The sequence below is a fragment of the Myotis nattereri genome, assembly GCF_964212035.1.
Source record: "Myotis nattereri genome assembly, chromosome: 4".
NCBI classification, from domain to species: domain Eukaryota; kingdom Metazoa; phylum Chordata; class Mammalia; order Chiroptera; family Vespertilionidae; genus Myotis; species Myotis nattereri.
In genome coordinates, this window is record NC_138079.1 from 101,999,919 (window position 1) to 102,014,569 (window position 14,651).

General features: G+C 51.1%; 1 protein-coding gene across 1 annotated transcript in view; it reads right to left on the reverse strand.

Moving 5' to 3' along the window:
- The window catches only part of CRAMP1 (cramped chromatin regulator homolog 1), a gene marked incomplete at its 3' end in the record, with an annotated part of 59,295 nt that overhangs the window by 14,130 nt on the left and 30,514 nt on the right, over positions 1 to 14,651 (reverse strand). The window contains exons 5-10 of the mRNA XM_081089322.1: positions 12,695 to 12,743; positions 8,549 to 8,634; positions 8,028 to 8,151; positions 6,684 to 6,765; positions 5,048 to 6,181; positions 1,866 to 2,046 (exon numbers count right to left, since the gene is read on the reverse strand). Coding sequence (XP_080945448.1) covers positions 1,866 to 2,046; positions 5,048 to 6,181; positions 6,684 to 6,765; positions 8,028 to 8,151; positions 8,549 to 8,634; positions 12,695 to 12,743 — 1,656 coding nt within the window. The remainder of the gene's footprint in view (positions 1 to 1,865; positions 2,047 to 5,047; positions 6,182 to 6,683; positions 6,766 to 8,027; positions 8,152 to 8,548; positions 8,635 to 12,694; positions 12,744 to 14,651) is intronic.

Sequence of the window (14,651 nt, forward strand, 5' to 3'; positions counted from 1 at the left end):
CCACAACATGAGGAACTGTATTAAAGAGTCACGGGCATTAAGAAGGTTGAGAACCACTGCTCTATTCCCTTAAAATGTCAAATAAAAACAATGACAACAGCCAACTCAATAGCCATCCGTGTGAAGGAGTCAAAATTACGCTTTTTTTTGGTCAGATGGGTAAAAAGTGTATTTTCTGGTGTGCCGCGGGATTTTAGTAATTCGTTGATGTATGCCATCAGATGTAAAAGGTTGAAGATCGCAGCCCTTGAGCACCGTTAAAGCACCAGGACCCTAGGTCTCTTCAGCCAAAAAGTTCCTGCAGGTTTTGGGGCACCCATCTAGATCAGAGTAAGATCAGAGGCAGGACCGCCTCACCTATTGTATGATGCACACTGGTCACCATTGCAAGGGCCAGGACAGCAGAGGGTCCTGAAACTCATGCCTGGGTTGGAGGCCTTCTTGGCCACAGGACACAAAGGAACACGCCAGGCTTCAGCCCCACTACCCCTGCATCCCCACCTCACCAGGTCAGTCTCAGGAAGAGTTACAAGACTTTGCTGGAAGAGAGGAAGAAAGGCTCAAGCGCAGTCCGCATAGCCTCACACCAGGGCTGCACAACACATGCACGTTTCTTTTTCTACCTTTAAAATTCAGGATTCTAGCCATGGCAATTATTAATGTTTTACTATAAAAATACTAAGCAAGGCCAGGCCGGTGTGGATCAGTGGTTGAGTGTCGACCTAGGAAACAGGAGGTCACAGTTTGATTCCTGACCAGGGCACATGCCTGGGTTGTGGGCTCGATCTCCAGTAGGGGGCGTGCAGGAGACAGCCCATCAATGATTTTCTCTCATTCACTGATGTTTCTCTTTCTCTTTCCCTCTCCCTTCCTCTCTGAAATCAATAAAAATATACTTTATTTATTTTTTTAAAATATATTTTATTGATTTTTTTACAGAGAGGAAGGGAGAGAGATAAAAAGTTAGAAACATCGATGAGAGAGAAACATCGATCAGCTACCTCCTGCACATCTCCCACCGGGGATGTGCCCGCAACCCAGGTACATGCCCTTGACCGGAATCGAACCTGGGACCTTTCAGTCCGCAGGCCGACGCTCTATCCACTGAGCCAAACCGGTTTCGGCATTAAAAATATACTTTAAAAAAAACAAAACAAAACAAAACAAACTAAGCAAGGAAAACTGATGCCTCAGGGAAGCAGGTCAGGTTGATCCTGGTTTTATGTACCCAGTAACCCAAATAAGGACCCTGAGTTAAAATGTCTCCCAGATATACAACCGGGGCAAAGGAACGCAGTGGGCTGGCAGGTCAGCTCTTTCCAAGGTCTGTGTTGTGTTGCTGGGACTTCCTTGAACTTAGGTTTCTTTACTCGAATATTTTAGGTGTAAAGAAAACAGTCTCATGGTGGTGAAGACCTGTGGGGGTGGGTAGGGGCTGAGAGGAGGGAAGGGGGGGAATGTCTCTGTCATACTGTCAACAATAAAAAATACTAAAAAGGAAAACAGTCTCTAGAAGATTCAGTAAGAACCAACCCTTCTCAGCCTCTAAACCTCCAACTCAGCAGGTTATGGAGGCTTCTGCTGCCCTCACAAAGCCCAATCCCCCCAGTGAATGGGCTGGCAAGGGCTACCCATGTTTTCCACTGGCTCATGCACCCTAGGATCCCAAAGCCCTTGGCGACAGGCCCACATTCACCCTCCCTCTGAGGAAATGGTGATTTCCGTTTTCCTCACCTCCCCCCCTGGACCGGCTGACTGGGGCCAGGCCTCAGGAATCCCTGTGCCTTCAGACCTGGCACAGCCCCCACGCCCAGTGGGGCACCCAGAATGGTGGGCCCTTGGTCTAAGTGGCTGCTGAGCCTCACCTGAGGAGGGACAAGGCGCAGAGCTGGGAGAGAAGGTCTTGCTGTTGCGAAGGGCAGACTGGTTTCGAGGGCAGCGGGGGCTCCGGGAGCTGATGTTCACCACCTTCCCTGGGGGGGTCGTCGACTGTTCCTCCTGGGCGGGTCTCGCGGAGGCCATGGAGCTGGCGTTCGATTCCGGAGCCTAGGACAGAAATGGGCAGAAGTAACAGCCACACTCAGCCCATGAACAACGGTTCTGGAATGAGTGCCCGGGAGCAGGAGGCACCAGACCCCCTGAAATCAGATGGACAGCAGAGGCTAAGCGACCACATTCCATGATGGCAAGGTCAGCACCCCTGCGTCACTCAGCAGTGCCAGCATTCAGAATCACCAGTCCGGTGGGCACTGAGGGAACCAGGGCTCTCCCTCCTGAAACCTCTGCCCTCACTGCCCACAGGCAGGTGGCACGGACTGGCAAACCATCAGGAAGTGACTAGAGGGAGGGGGGGGACATACAGCTGAAAGCACTGAGCCCCCCAGCCTGCCCAGGAAGGGCTCTAGCCGCCAAAAGTGCTGAACTGCAGGGACCGCCTTTAAAAAACAAGCCCAAGACGACTGCCGTGGCCTCTTCCCATTGCGAGTAGAAAAGACATACATATAGATTTAACTTCTAGAATGAAACACAATCACAGCTGAAGAGCTCCCTGCTGAAGCATATCCCAAACCCCAGGGGTTTCATAGATTGCTCCCTGAGGGCATTGCCTCCACTCTTGAGTCCTCAACAGAGACACCCTTCCATCCAGCTGTTCTCACCCTGGTGACTTTACCAACCCCGTCCTCCACATTCTCCGAGGTACCCACACCCAAGGCCCACTGGGGGGGGACCTTCCAGTAAATTACAGAACCCATTATCCACACTCAGCACAACCTCACCTGCTCTGCTTGCCAGAAGCCCCATGCCTCTGTACCTCCCATGGCCCTTCAGCCCCCAGCCCTGACCCTCCTCCTCCTTTCCATAGGACTCCTCCCCCTTAGCCCCCCCCCACCCCCCACCTCTTTCTGCTTAGTTTATTCAATCTGACTCACTATTCAATTGTCCAACCAAGTGCCCAGCCAGCCTCTTGTCAGCATTCTGACCCCTGGGGCACTTGCTCTTGTCAGCGATTCACCCAAACCTCAGCAGGAGGGAGACCAAAAGGCCAGGCTATCCATCTTTAACTCAAGGTTCCCATTCTCAGCCGGGGCCTCTGGTCAGCAGCTCTCACACCCGAGAAGCATCAGTATCACCTGGTGAGGGTGTCAAAACATGGTCTATCGCCCAGCTGGTATGACTCAAGGTTGAGTGTCAACCTATGAACCAGGAGGTCACAGCTCCATTCGTGGTTGGGGCACAAGCCTGCTTGGGTTGCGGGCTCAATCCCCAGTGGGGGACGTGCAGGAGGCAGCCAATCAATGATTCTCTCTCAACACTGATGTTTATGTATCCCTGTCCCTCTCCCTTCCTCTCTGCAATCAATAAAAATATATATACTTTTAAAAACATGGTGATAGGGCCCCAAGAACTGCATCTCTAGCAACTTCCCAGGTGAAGCTGAGACTGTTGACAGGGGACCCACTTTGAGAACCATGGCTCTGAGCACTCTGCTTTGTTCTCTCTGCAATAGTGTTTCCAACCTGCTCCACTCTCCTCTTCAGTTGAGGCCAAGGCCACTCCTCAGCCGTGTTTCCTCCAGCCTTCTCCGGAGCCAGTGTAGCCTGGCCTCCTTCCATAAGGTACTGGACATACTCATGTGTGCCCCAGTCTCTTTTCCTGACCCCCTCCAAAAGACAAACTTGAAAACGTTTTTAAACTCATAACCTCTGCTCAGTCACCCTGGTACTGCCCGTGCTGCCCATGCCTGACCGAGGGGCACCTCCACGCTGCGAAATCCAAAGGCCATCTCTCACCCTCAGGCCTTGCCTCACCAGCCTCTGCAGCATCCAGGCAGCTCCCACCCACCTCTCTCACAAGGCACTGATTCACTTCACCTGCTCCACTGAGAGCCTGGGGCAAGCACTGCCTGGGGCACAACTGAGAAAACGGAGAGGAACCTGGTGGGAGAGTCAACCAGAAGCCAAGGCAGAACAGCAAATTCCAGACTGAGCGTCTGTTCAGGGAAAGTGGAAGGTGTGGTGTGTGCTCTCAGGCACCGCTTACACTTGGTACTGACTGTGAATCAGTACTGAGGGGTGCACAGTGAGCCTGCAGTCCTGGCCTGTCCCCCAAAGCCACAGCATTCAGCTCCCTCAGCTGCCCCTCCTGGAACCTATGAGGCACCAGGCTTCTAAACACCACGCATACACTGCTATTTCGGGAACAGCCTGCATTAGAACTCTGCTCGTGTCCAGGAGATCCTACAAGACTTTCCATCAGCAAGTCTCTGCCCCATTTGCAGCTTTGCTAATCAGCCTCCCCTGGTTAGGGTCACATGCCATGGCCTACCTGGCATGACCACCCCCTCCCTGGGCCACCATGGTCACTCACTGGGCTCAGGGATCACCCACTCACCTTGGACCCTCCTGAGGAGCCCCAGACTACTTCAACTAGCCGTCTCCTGGACAGCTACCCACGGAGGTCGGCCTGCAGAGGTTTTCTGGGTGCAGCCCCACCATGCAGCTCTCAGCCCCAGCATTCCATTTTTCCCCTTCAGCTCCACTCCCTTCTCTGAGGCTGTGCCACCACTGTCCTCCCAGGACAGCCATTCTAAAGTGCAAACTCGACCTTGTCATTCCTCTGCAGAAACCTGCAACCCTCCCGACACCTAGAGAAAGTCCAATCTGGCTTAGTCCTGGCCAAGCCTGCCACCTCACCTCTGTACACTGACCCCTTGGCTGGCACGCTCAGGGCTCAGCAGAATCACCGGAGCCTAGCAAGGCCCAACAGGCATGGCCTGCTGGTTGCTGTCCTCTTTGGAGCCCTGTGTGAGCCTAGAAGGAGAGGACAGGGCCCTTGTCTGGCAAGAAGCCAAAGCCATAGCCAGTGCTCAGCATGGCCGCGCTCAATAAAATGAAACATGGTCTGTGAGAACCTCTGCCTCTCTGGTCACTGAGGTCCCTGCCTCCTGCCCTTCCCTGAGGAGCCAGGGGGACTCCTGACCACCTGCTATGGGGCTGGGCCTGATTGCCCTCTGGGTGCCAACAGAGCCATGCGGACACTCACTCACCAGTCTGGGGTTGACCTCAGTGGAGATGAGCTTCAGGAGGCAGCTGAGGAGGCGCTGCTTGTGAAAGGCGGCAGGTGGGGAACCACCAGGGGCCTGGCCTTCGGGGCCCAGCTCAGCCAGCCAGTCATACTCCAGCTGCAGCTTGCTTGGCTTTCCCATCATGAGGTAGACTTCGGCCAGTGTCAGGCTCTCGGAGGTCTGCAGGTTCCAGCCCTCTTCGCGGAGCTGCTGGGCCAGCCGGCTGGCAGGGACATCTTTTGGAGGCTTGGCAGAAGGCTGTCCCTGAGGTGGCGGGGGGTCCGAGGGGCTCACCTTCTCCTGGGGCTCCTCCGCAGGAGCATCTGCTGAGTCTTTAGTGCAAACATCCGGCTGGAGCCCTGGGCTGGGCTGAGGCTCCAGGCCAGATAGGCCACGGACAGGAGACGGTGCCCTGGTCTGGGCAAGGTTGGCCACCTCTGCGCTGCTGGGGGCTTGAGTCTCTGGGGAGACACAGGCTGAGAGCCGAGAGTCTGCACAGTGGCACGGCTCAGGGAGGATGAGGTCCTGGCAGGACTTCAAGTAGCGGGGAAAGGGGTCTAGGAGAGAGAGATCGTCCTCCAGCTCTGGGAGCTGGCCACAGGCACAAGTCGTGGCCCTGGGCTCTTGGGCTGGGCCGTCCCCAACCTCTACAGGAGCTGCCATAGGGGTCTGTACCCCAGCATCCTGGAGCCCAGGGGGAAGCCTGTCGGGAGCGTTCGGGCTGCTGAGGCTTGGGGCAGCCCCCTCCCCAAGGGCACTTTCAGGGGAACTCTCTCCAGAGCTCTGAGAAGTGTCCATGGAGGGAGGAGGCCGCCCCCCGCCCTTGCCTTCGGTGCCGCTCCTTGGGCACTTCACTTGGCCTCTGGCTGTACCCTGCCCGCTCTGGATGCCCAGGATCTGAGCTGGAGGCAGTGTGTGGGCATCTTTGGAGCTCTGTTTGCACCGGCCACCCTCCTGCCAGTGCACTGTGCAGAAGGCCTTAGAGTGCACCACACGGGCCACTCCTGGAAGTGGGGTCAGCGTACAGTTCTCCCCAGGGAACAGGTGCAGCATTACTTTCTCCTGTGATGGCTCCACAAACGAATCCTGCAGCTGCCGCTCCGCGAGTGTCTTTCGCTTAGCACACTGTCAAGGAACCATATGTAGCAGCACCCGCCCCTGGGCATCACAGGGCCTTTGGAAAGGCATGACTCCGGTATTTCCTTCTTTAGGAACCTACTCCCAGCACACACTGTTCTTGCTGTGGACTGGGCAGGGCTGGGAGCTGGCTAAGGAGAAGTCTGACACTATCCTTAGTCATTTGATCAACCTGCTCCCAGGGATGCTTAGCCCATATCCCACAGGCCAGACGGTAGTTGATCACCACATGGAGGGCTGCTGTGACAGAGTTCTAACACTGCAAGGTGAAAGTGGACCACACACCCAAAACCCAGAGGAAAGGGGCTATGGATTTTAGTTCTGGCTGAATACCATCTCACAGCATAGCTGCTATACCACATGGGCCCCAGTGCAATCCTGAGAGTGACAGGCAGGACAGACACCATTCTGAGGCAGCAGATGCTGTAGATATGATGGTGGTGGTGGTGGTGGGGGGGTTGCTTTAGTAGGAAAAAGATACAATTCGCACTTCATGGAGCTCCCACTTCTGCTTCAAAAATTCAATGAGGCTGGAGACCTTCCGATGGAGCTCCACGATCATCCTATAGGAAACAAAAATGGGAAGAGGAAAGCTGTTACCATGGGGATAGAACCTTCTGAAGAGCCCCCAGGGTGCTGGCAGCAAGTCAATGCCATAAAGAGTAAGGGCATCTAGGAAAGGTACCATGGCGGGGCCAGAGCCATGATGACTCCTTTTCTTAAAAATGAACCCTTTAGCCCTAACCGGTTTGGCTCAGTGGATAGAGCGTCGGCCTGCGGACTGAAGGGTCCCGGGTTCGATTCCGGTCAAGGGCATGTACCTGGGTTGCGGGCACATCCCCAGTGGGAGATGTGCGGGAGGCAGCTGATCGGTGTTTCTCTCTCATTGATGTTTCTAACTCTCTATCTCTCTACCTTCCTCTTTGTAAAAAATCAATAAAATATATTAAAAAAAAAATGAACCCTTTAAATTGAGTAACTAAAGACTGCAAGAAGATAAAGCGGAGACCTATCTACCCTTCACAGTGCAAAATCTCACCCAGAACATGGACCTGGGCACAGCCCACCCAACTATTCTAATAAGCACCGTTCGGGTCAGGAAGGGGAGGCCTGGCCAGCCTTAATAACCCCAAGAAATAAAAATACACATGGGAGGAATGAAGCAGACACACCACCATGTGGATGCTCGGCACCTGAAAACATTATGCTCAGTGAGAGGTCAGAAAGAAAGGACTATAATAGGAGATTCCACTTATGCCTAACGTCCAGAATAGCCAAATCTAGAGACAGAAGGAACATTTGTGATTGCTGGGGGCCAAGGACCAGGGGCGGGGTATGAGAAGCAACTATTTAGTGGATACCAGGCTTCCTTTTGGAGTGACAAAAATAGAAATGGTAGCTGCACAATACTGTGAAAGTACTCAAGTGTCCTGAATGGGATACCTTGAAATGGCTAATGGTTAATTCTATGTTATGTGACTTTTACCTCAATCTATAAAAATAAAAATGTGTAACTGGAAAATGGTCTGTACTCACTGTGGTGAGTCATCCACAAATCAGATACCAAACTTTAGGGAATGGTAAGAGGCAATGGAAAGGGAATGGGGGAAAATGCTATAGTCATCAACTTGCTAATCACGACATCTTTCTACATCCGCTCCTGGCCTGCGAGACTCATGCCTCCAGGCCCCCAACAGTACACTACCCTCACCCTACCCCCATGCAATTTTGGAGCATCACTCAGGGGTCCACGAGGGAACCCATATACCACCCTCTGTTCACATCCCTCCCAGCTGGCTCCCCACCAAACTCCAAAGGCAATTACCTGAGCCTGGGGTTCTGGGAGAGGCTCTGTACGCGGGCCCAGGCATGATTGTTCCTTGGCTGTAGCTCTACGGGGACCCTCAGGGGCAGACGCACTGGCTTCTGGTCCTCTTCATCACTCAGGCCTGCGACAAGAAGGGCTGTGAGAGCCTGGCCAACAGACTGCCATGCAGAAGGCAACGTGGTTGGCCAGACAACTCGGCAGGAGGAGCCGGGGACAAACGGCCTGGGAGGCAAAGCAGAGCTGGCAGAGAGGCCCACGAGAACTTGTGCCCAGAGAAGCGCCAACATGGCCACTAGGGTACCCACAAAGCTGGGGCAATGACTGGGCCACACGAGGCCACGGGACTCCCTCCTGCCACCACTCACACTCCATCTGAATGCTGTGAGTGGACACACTGCTTTGGACCCAAGAATTGCTCATGGGTTTAGGAATGCTCGGACACAGAGCTCAGCCTATCGATTGCTAAATGGAGCAGAGAACACACGCCCCCAGCCCCACCCAGCCCACCCTCTACATACCGTCTGGGTCACAGAGTTTCTTCAGGGCTCGGCACATGGGCGCTTTGATTCGCAGGTTTCTTCCTTTGTAACGCACTGTGGTGGCCCTGGGAAAATTTTTTAAAGAAATGCTGAGACCTCTCAATGAACAGTAGCTCCCTGTCCTGCGCAGGGAGGGCCCTGACTGGGCGCCCATCCTGGCCTTCAGAGCTCCTGCTCAGCCCTATGGCTCTGGATGCCCAATACTTTCCCACTCAGACCTCACACTGCAAAGGGGATGCCTGTCATTCACAGGAAACGTGCCCTGCCTCCTGCCTGGTGATGGGTGCGGCATCAGCTGCTGTCCAACCCCCTGGAAAGCCCATGACAGTGAGCCCCCCTCAGATACCAGATGATGTACCCTCCTCTCCTCTTCCTCCACAGGACCCCTTGAGAGTAGGTTTCATCCCATCTCTATGTGACCTCAGCCCAACTCAGAGACCACATCTTCACGTCAGCCATGTCCCCCAGCCCCCAGGACCTCTGGAAAGCATACACTGGGACCTGGGGTGTAGGGCACTCAGCCAGCAGGCACGGGCATCAAGTCAGTGGGCCTGCTTCACGCCTGCCTGTCACAGATGCCAGTGACACTGTGAGCACTGCTGTGGCAGGACTTTAGATAGTGTTAGAATTAAAGAAATACTACAAACGAGTACAAAAGCCACAAAAATAGTTTCTTCTAATAAACACATTTAGAATGCTTTGGAATTACTCAATAAGGGTAGATTGGCAGTCCAGTGAGTGCGGGCAAGACAACTTTGAAAGACGGAGGGTGACTGGAAGCACCCTGCAGCCCCACTGCCGTGCATTTCTATGCTCGTTCCGCTTGAAAACGGTTCATCGCAAGTGATGCATCTTGACTAGCGCCTCTAAGATAAAAACAACCCAGAACTCTGAGGATGGGCCCCGTCAAAGAAAAGGCCTTGGCCAGCCAGCTGTGTCTGGTAAGCAAATGTAGGTTTCTGTTTTACAAAAGTTTCAAGGTCCGTGTATATTGTTTTATAACTGTTTTTTGTTTGTCTGTTTTCTAGAGGCAAACATATAACCTATTCGTTTTATTTCTATTTAAAACCAAGTCACCTTAGCAAGTGGATTTGCAGACAGGGGAAGAGAAACCATGGGCAGGAAAGGTTTATGTTTCTGTTCTCCAGCATCCACACAACAGGGAGGTTTGCCCATGTTGTGCTCAGTAATGGGTGTCATGAAGTTTTATGACTCTATTTTAACCAACTTTTCTAATTGGCTAACTCCCAGCTGTGGCCCCAGGAAGCCAGCCCCGCCATCCCCCTCGCCCCCCAATTCTGTCAGGAGGAGCAATTCAGAGAGGATAAGAGTCCACATGAACCACCACCACACTCCGCTGAGACCAAAGCTTGAGTTTTAGCCACCTGAACTCATGGGCGGTCCAGGGCCACAAGGTGCTACTGAAGAGGGAATTGGGAGGACAGCTTTAAAACAGCAGTAATTGAGCACCAAGTCGAATTTTAAAACAACCTCCTCCAATAAAGGGCTCTGGGGACAAGTGGATTTTCCTGCCCACCATCACTTTTTGTTGCATCTGCCCCCAAACAAAACAAAACAGTAGCAGGCAAGACTTAAAGAGCAGGTGGAGCTGTGTCATGTGGCACCTGTGTTTGTGATGATCACATTTTCCGTTAAACTGCTATTTTGTGACTTCCTTTTTTTAAAAAAAAAGTGAAATTGAGCAGTCCTCTTTTTGTGACTAAATAACCATCCTGAGAATACAATTCCTTTCCTTTTCTCTCAAATGGAAGTTCTATGGCAGCCTGAGTTTGGAGCCTGTACAAGGTAAAGCCATGTTCAAGCTCACACAGAAAAGGCCTCTCAAGGCCTGGCCCCGGTCCTGCGACATGATCTGCACTCCCCACCCTCACACACCAGCCCCATGGCGGGAAGACAGGCGAAGACTACTGACAGGCCAGGCCAGCTTGACCTCCGATGGAAAGTAACAAAACAGAGGATTCTATATGAACCCCTGCACTTGAGTGTTACTTTGACAAAACAGGCAACAGAATAAGTCCTGTCAGTGCGTGGGAGTCTGGCTTTCCATCCTGAGAGGTTTATTTTCTTCTCTGCAAAGCTATTTGATAAACCCAATAAGCATGCTGCTGGGTCTGTGACCAATGTAATACGATTTAATTTTGGAGCTTTTCTCAATTCATTTACTCTTTTATCTAATTCTATAATTTTATAACAAAAGGAGATCCACAGTTAATTGAAAAAAGTCTGCAGGAGAAGCACAGACAGGAAGTTGGTTAAATACGCAATGCTTTTTGGTCTTAAATCAAGGCACTGTACTAATTTCCCCGCATCTGTTTCACCTTTACAAGCTTTTTGCTTTGTACTAAAAATCTTATGTCTATTGGTGAAAGAATGGACACAAATCAATAGAACAGAATTAAAGGTCTTGAAAAAGACACATTTAGTACGGTCAATTGACCTTAGATGACAGTCCTTTCTACAGAAAAGGCTGGGACAACTGGACACCCATAGGCCAAAAATATAAACCTAGGTATAAACTTTACATCATATAAAAAAAAATCCAAAGTAGGGCATGGATTTAAACGTCAAACTATAAATCTTTTAGAAGGAAACAGGCGAACATCTTTGTGAACTTAGTAGGCAAAGGGTTCTTAGCTACAACAGGTTAGTCCACAAAAGCAAAGGATGGCAAATTGGATCTAATCAAAATTAAATACTCTGCCCTTTGAAAGACACTAGTAAAGAGATGATGAGACAAGTCACAGAGTGGAAGAAAATATTTACAAATCACCTATCTGATAAAAGACTGGTGTCTAGAACAGCGATCGCCAACCTTTGGAACCTCACGGACTGCTGGTCTAGAATATATAAAGAACTCTCTAAACTCAAACATAAGAAAACAGGTACAAGATTTGAACGAACACTTCACCAAAGAAGAAATAAAAATGGTAAAGAAGCACAGGAAAGATGCTCAACATCATTAGTTATTGGGGAAATGCTAATCAAAACCACAATGAGCCCAGTCAGTGTGGCTCAGTGGTTGAGTATTGACATATGAACTAGGAGGTCACGGCTAGATTCCCGGTCAGGGCACATGCCCAGGTTACAGGCTCCATCCCCAGTATGGCGTGCAGGAGGTAGCCAATCAATGATTCTCTCTCATCATTGATGTTTCTATCTCCCTCCCTCCCCTTCCTTTCTGCAATCAACAAAAACACACACACACAATGAAATACCACTTCACACCCACTAGGATGGTTCAAAAGGAGCTAATGGAACTCTCCCTGGAAAGTTCTGGCAGTTCCATATAGTTAGGCACACACTTACCATCTCCTCCCCTGAAGATGTGCCCAGGAGAAAAATGTTTAAAGTTGGAGCAAATACAGCTTCCACCTGACAAATGCAGGGCAGGTGTAAGGGTGGGAAGGAATACGGGATGCTGAAGCTACAACAGGTGAATGGGCTGGGGAGGTGACAAAAGATCCACAAGGCCATGGCAAGTGGCCTCTTCCTACTTGCCTAATCATCCCCCACACACATCCAGGAGGCTCCGTTTGCCCAACACCACCAGTAGTTAAGACTGCCTACACTCCTGGCGGTTGGAGTGGGTCTGGTCTTTCACACGGTGGTGATAGCTACATCCTAGTTACTATCATGACTGGCTGCAAAAGGGTAGCAGTTCATAGAAATAAAGCCTTGAGAATGCAACACGAGCATCTGTAAGAGCATCCCTGCTGGGCTGGAGCCTGAACAGAAGCACATGCAGCGAGCCCCACCTAGGAGGAGCTCACACCTGAGAAACAGGGGCTCACAGGCCGTCTAACCCCGGGCTGGGGGAGACAAGAACCAGAGGTACAGGAAGGCGATGCTCTGGATACAGCAGAGGCCAGTGAAGACTGTTCCAGGAGAGAGTTCGACCTACAGGACAGCTGAGCTTTGACCAGGAGATCTTGGGTGGTGGGGGAGATGACCTAAGACAAGGAACGGAGTGGTCCCGGTGAAAGCGCAGAAGCTCTGGTGGGGTGAGTGGGAGGGACAGATGAGTATTTCTAGTTCTGTATTTCAGAGAACAATGCAAACGCCCAACATGAGCAGGTGGTGTCTCATAATATAATTTGTACTTACCCAACCTGAATGAGCTCATTCAACTTCGTGGCATTCTTGTCATCCATACCTTTAAACAGAATAAGAAACAGACATGACCTTGGAGCAGTTATTTAAGGTCTTCCAAATAAAACCCCTATGTTAGCTGCAGCCCCTCCCGCAAAGTCAGAACAAGGTGTCACCTGCATGCCCTCTCCACACACCTAGACTTTCTCCTGGGACTACTATCTGCCTCTGCACAGATGATCACTCCTCCCAAAAACCTCAGACCCCTGGGCTATGCTGAACCTCCACTCGTCCTCAACTGCTAGTTTAGAGGCTCCTTCCTCTGGTAACCACTGTGCACATTTCTCCTGCTGGCCTCTAGTTACCTGCGGGCCTGCCTTAGTCAGCTTTGAGCCCTAGGTCCCAGGGTCCGCTGGATGATCAGCTCAGATACTGCACATTTCCTCTGCCCTCCTGGTACTTAGTACTGTCCTCAGGACATGTGGAAACCAAGTCAGGTAACCAGGTAATGGGAGAGTCTAGGCAGTGGATGTTTGGGTGCTCACTGTAAAGTCTTTGAATGATTCTATATTTTTTTTCGGGGGGAGGGGGGAGGGAGGGAGAAGGGGCCAAGCCATAAACACACAGCCAGACTGAGAACCAAAGACAAGGACCAAACCTTAAAAGCAGCCAGAGAAAGAAAAGAACATCTCTTCCAGAGGAACCAGGACAGATGTGACCTCTCACCAGAAACCATGCAAGCCAGAGACAGTGGAACATCTTTAAAGTGATGGAAGAAAAAACCTTTCAGCCCTAACTGGTTTGGCTCAGTGGATAGAGCATCAGCCTGTGGACTGAAGGGTCCAGGGTTTGATTCTGGTCAAGGGCACATGCCTGGGCTGCAGGCTCGAATCCCCAGTTGGGGGTGGGGGGGGGGGGAGGGGGGAGTGGTGCAGGAGCAGCCAATCAATAATTCTCTCATCATTGATGTTTCTATCTCTCTCTTCCTCTCCCTTCCTCTCTGAAATCAATAAAAATATATTTTTAAATAAAACACCTTTCAATCAGAATTCTACAACCAGCAAAAGTATCTTAAGAATAAAGACTTTTCAGCCCTGATCGGTTTGGCTCAGTGGATAGAGCATCGGCCTGGGGACTGTATGGTCACAGGTTCGATTCCTGTCAAGGGCATGTACCTTGGTTGCAGGCACATCCCCAGTAGGGGGTGTGCAGGAGGCAGCTAAGCGATGTTTCTCTCTCATGGATGTTTCTGACTCTCTGTCCCTCCCTTTCCTCTCTGTAAAAAATCAATAAAATATATTAAAAAAAAAAAAAAAAGAACAAAGACTTTTCAGATAAATAAATAACTACAAGAATTCATGGCCAACACAATTACACAAAGAACATTAAAAAAAGTTCGGTAGGCTGAAGAGAAACAGTACCAGATGAAATGGATCTTCAGGAAGGAAGGCATAGCCCCAGAAAGGGCGAACTTATAGACTTGCTCACTGACAAAGAGGTCACACACAGACCTGCCTTCAGATGGGCATAAATCAAACAAGCACTCGCGAGTGTAAAGGCAGTTGTGATGCTGCATGGAGGGAGGGTCTGGAGTGCTGAGAATGTGTGACATAGTGGCCCAGCCTGTTGTGGAGATTTGTGAACATTTGAGCTAAGATCAAAGGAGTTCATAGGTAAAGGGGAGGAAAAGGCCCATCATCCTGTGTCCGGCTGGTGGGACAGACAGACAGAAGGCCCATCATCACCCTGTGTCCAGCTGGTGGGACAGATAGAAAGAAGGCTGGCACCACCTCAACTTTAGGGTCTGAGTCACCAAATGGGGCACGGTCCAAAAAACTGTCCTTCGAAGAAAAGCAGTCTGAGCAAACTGGTGAGTACTACAGTCAACCAGTGTCCCCCCCTCAGCCTGTCCTGACATTGGTGCTGTGGCAGACGGAATAGCATCGGTGTAAAAATCAGGACTGGAGGCAGC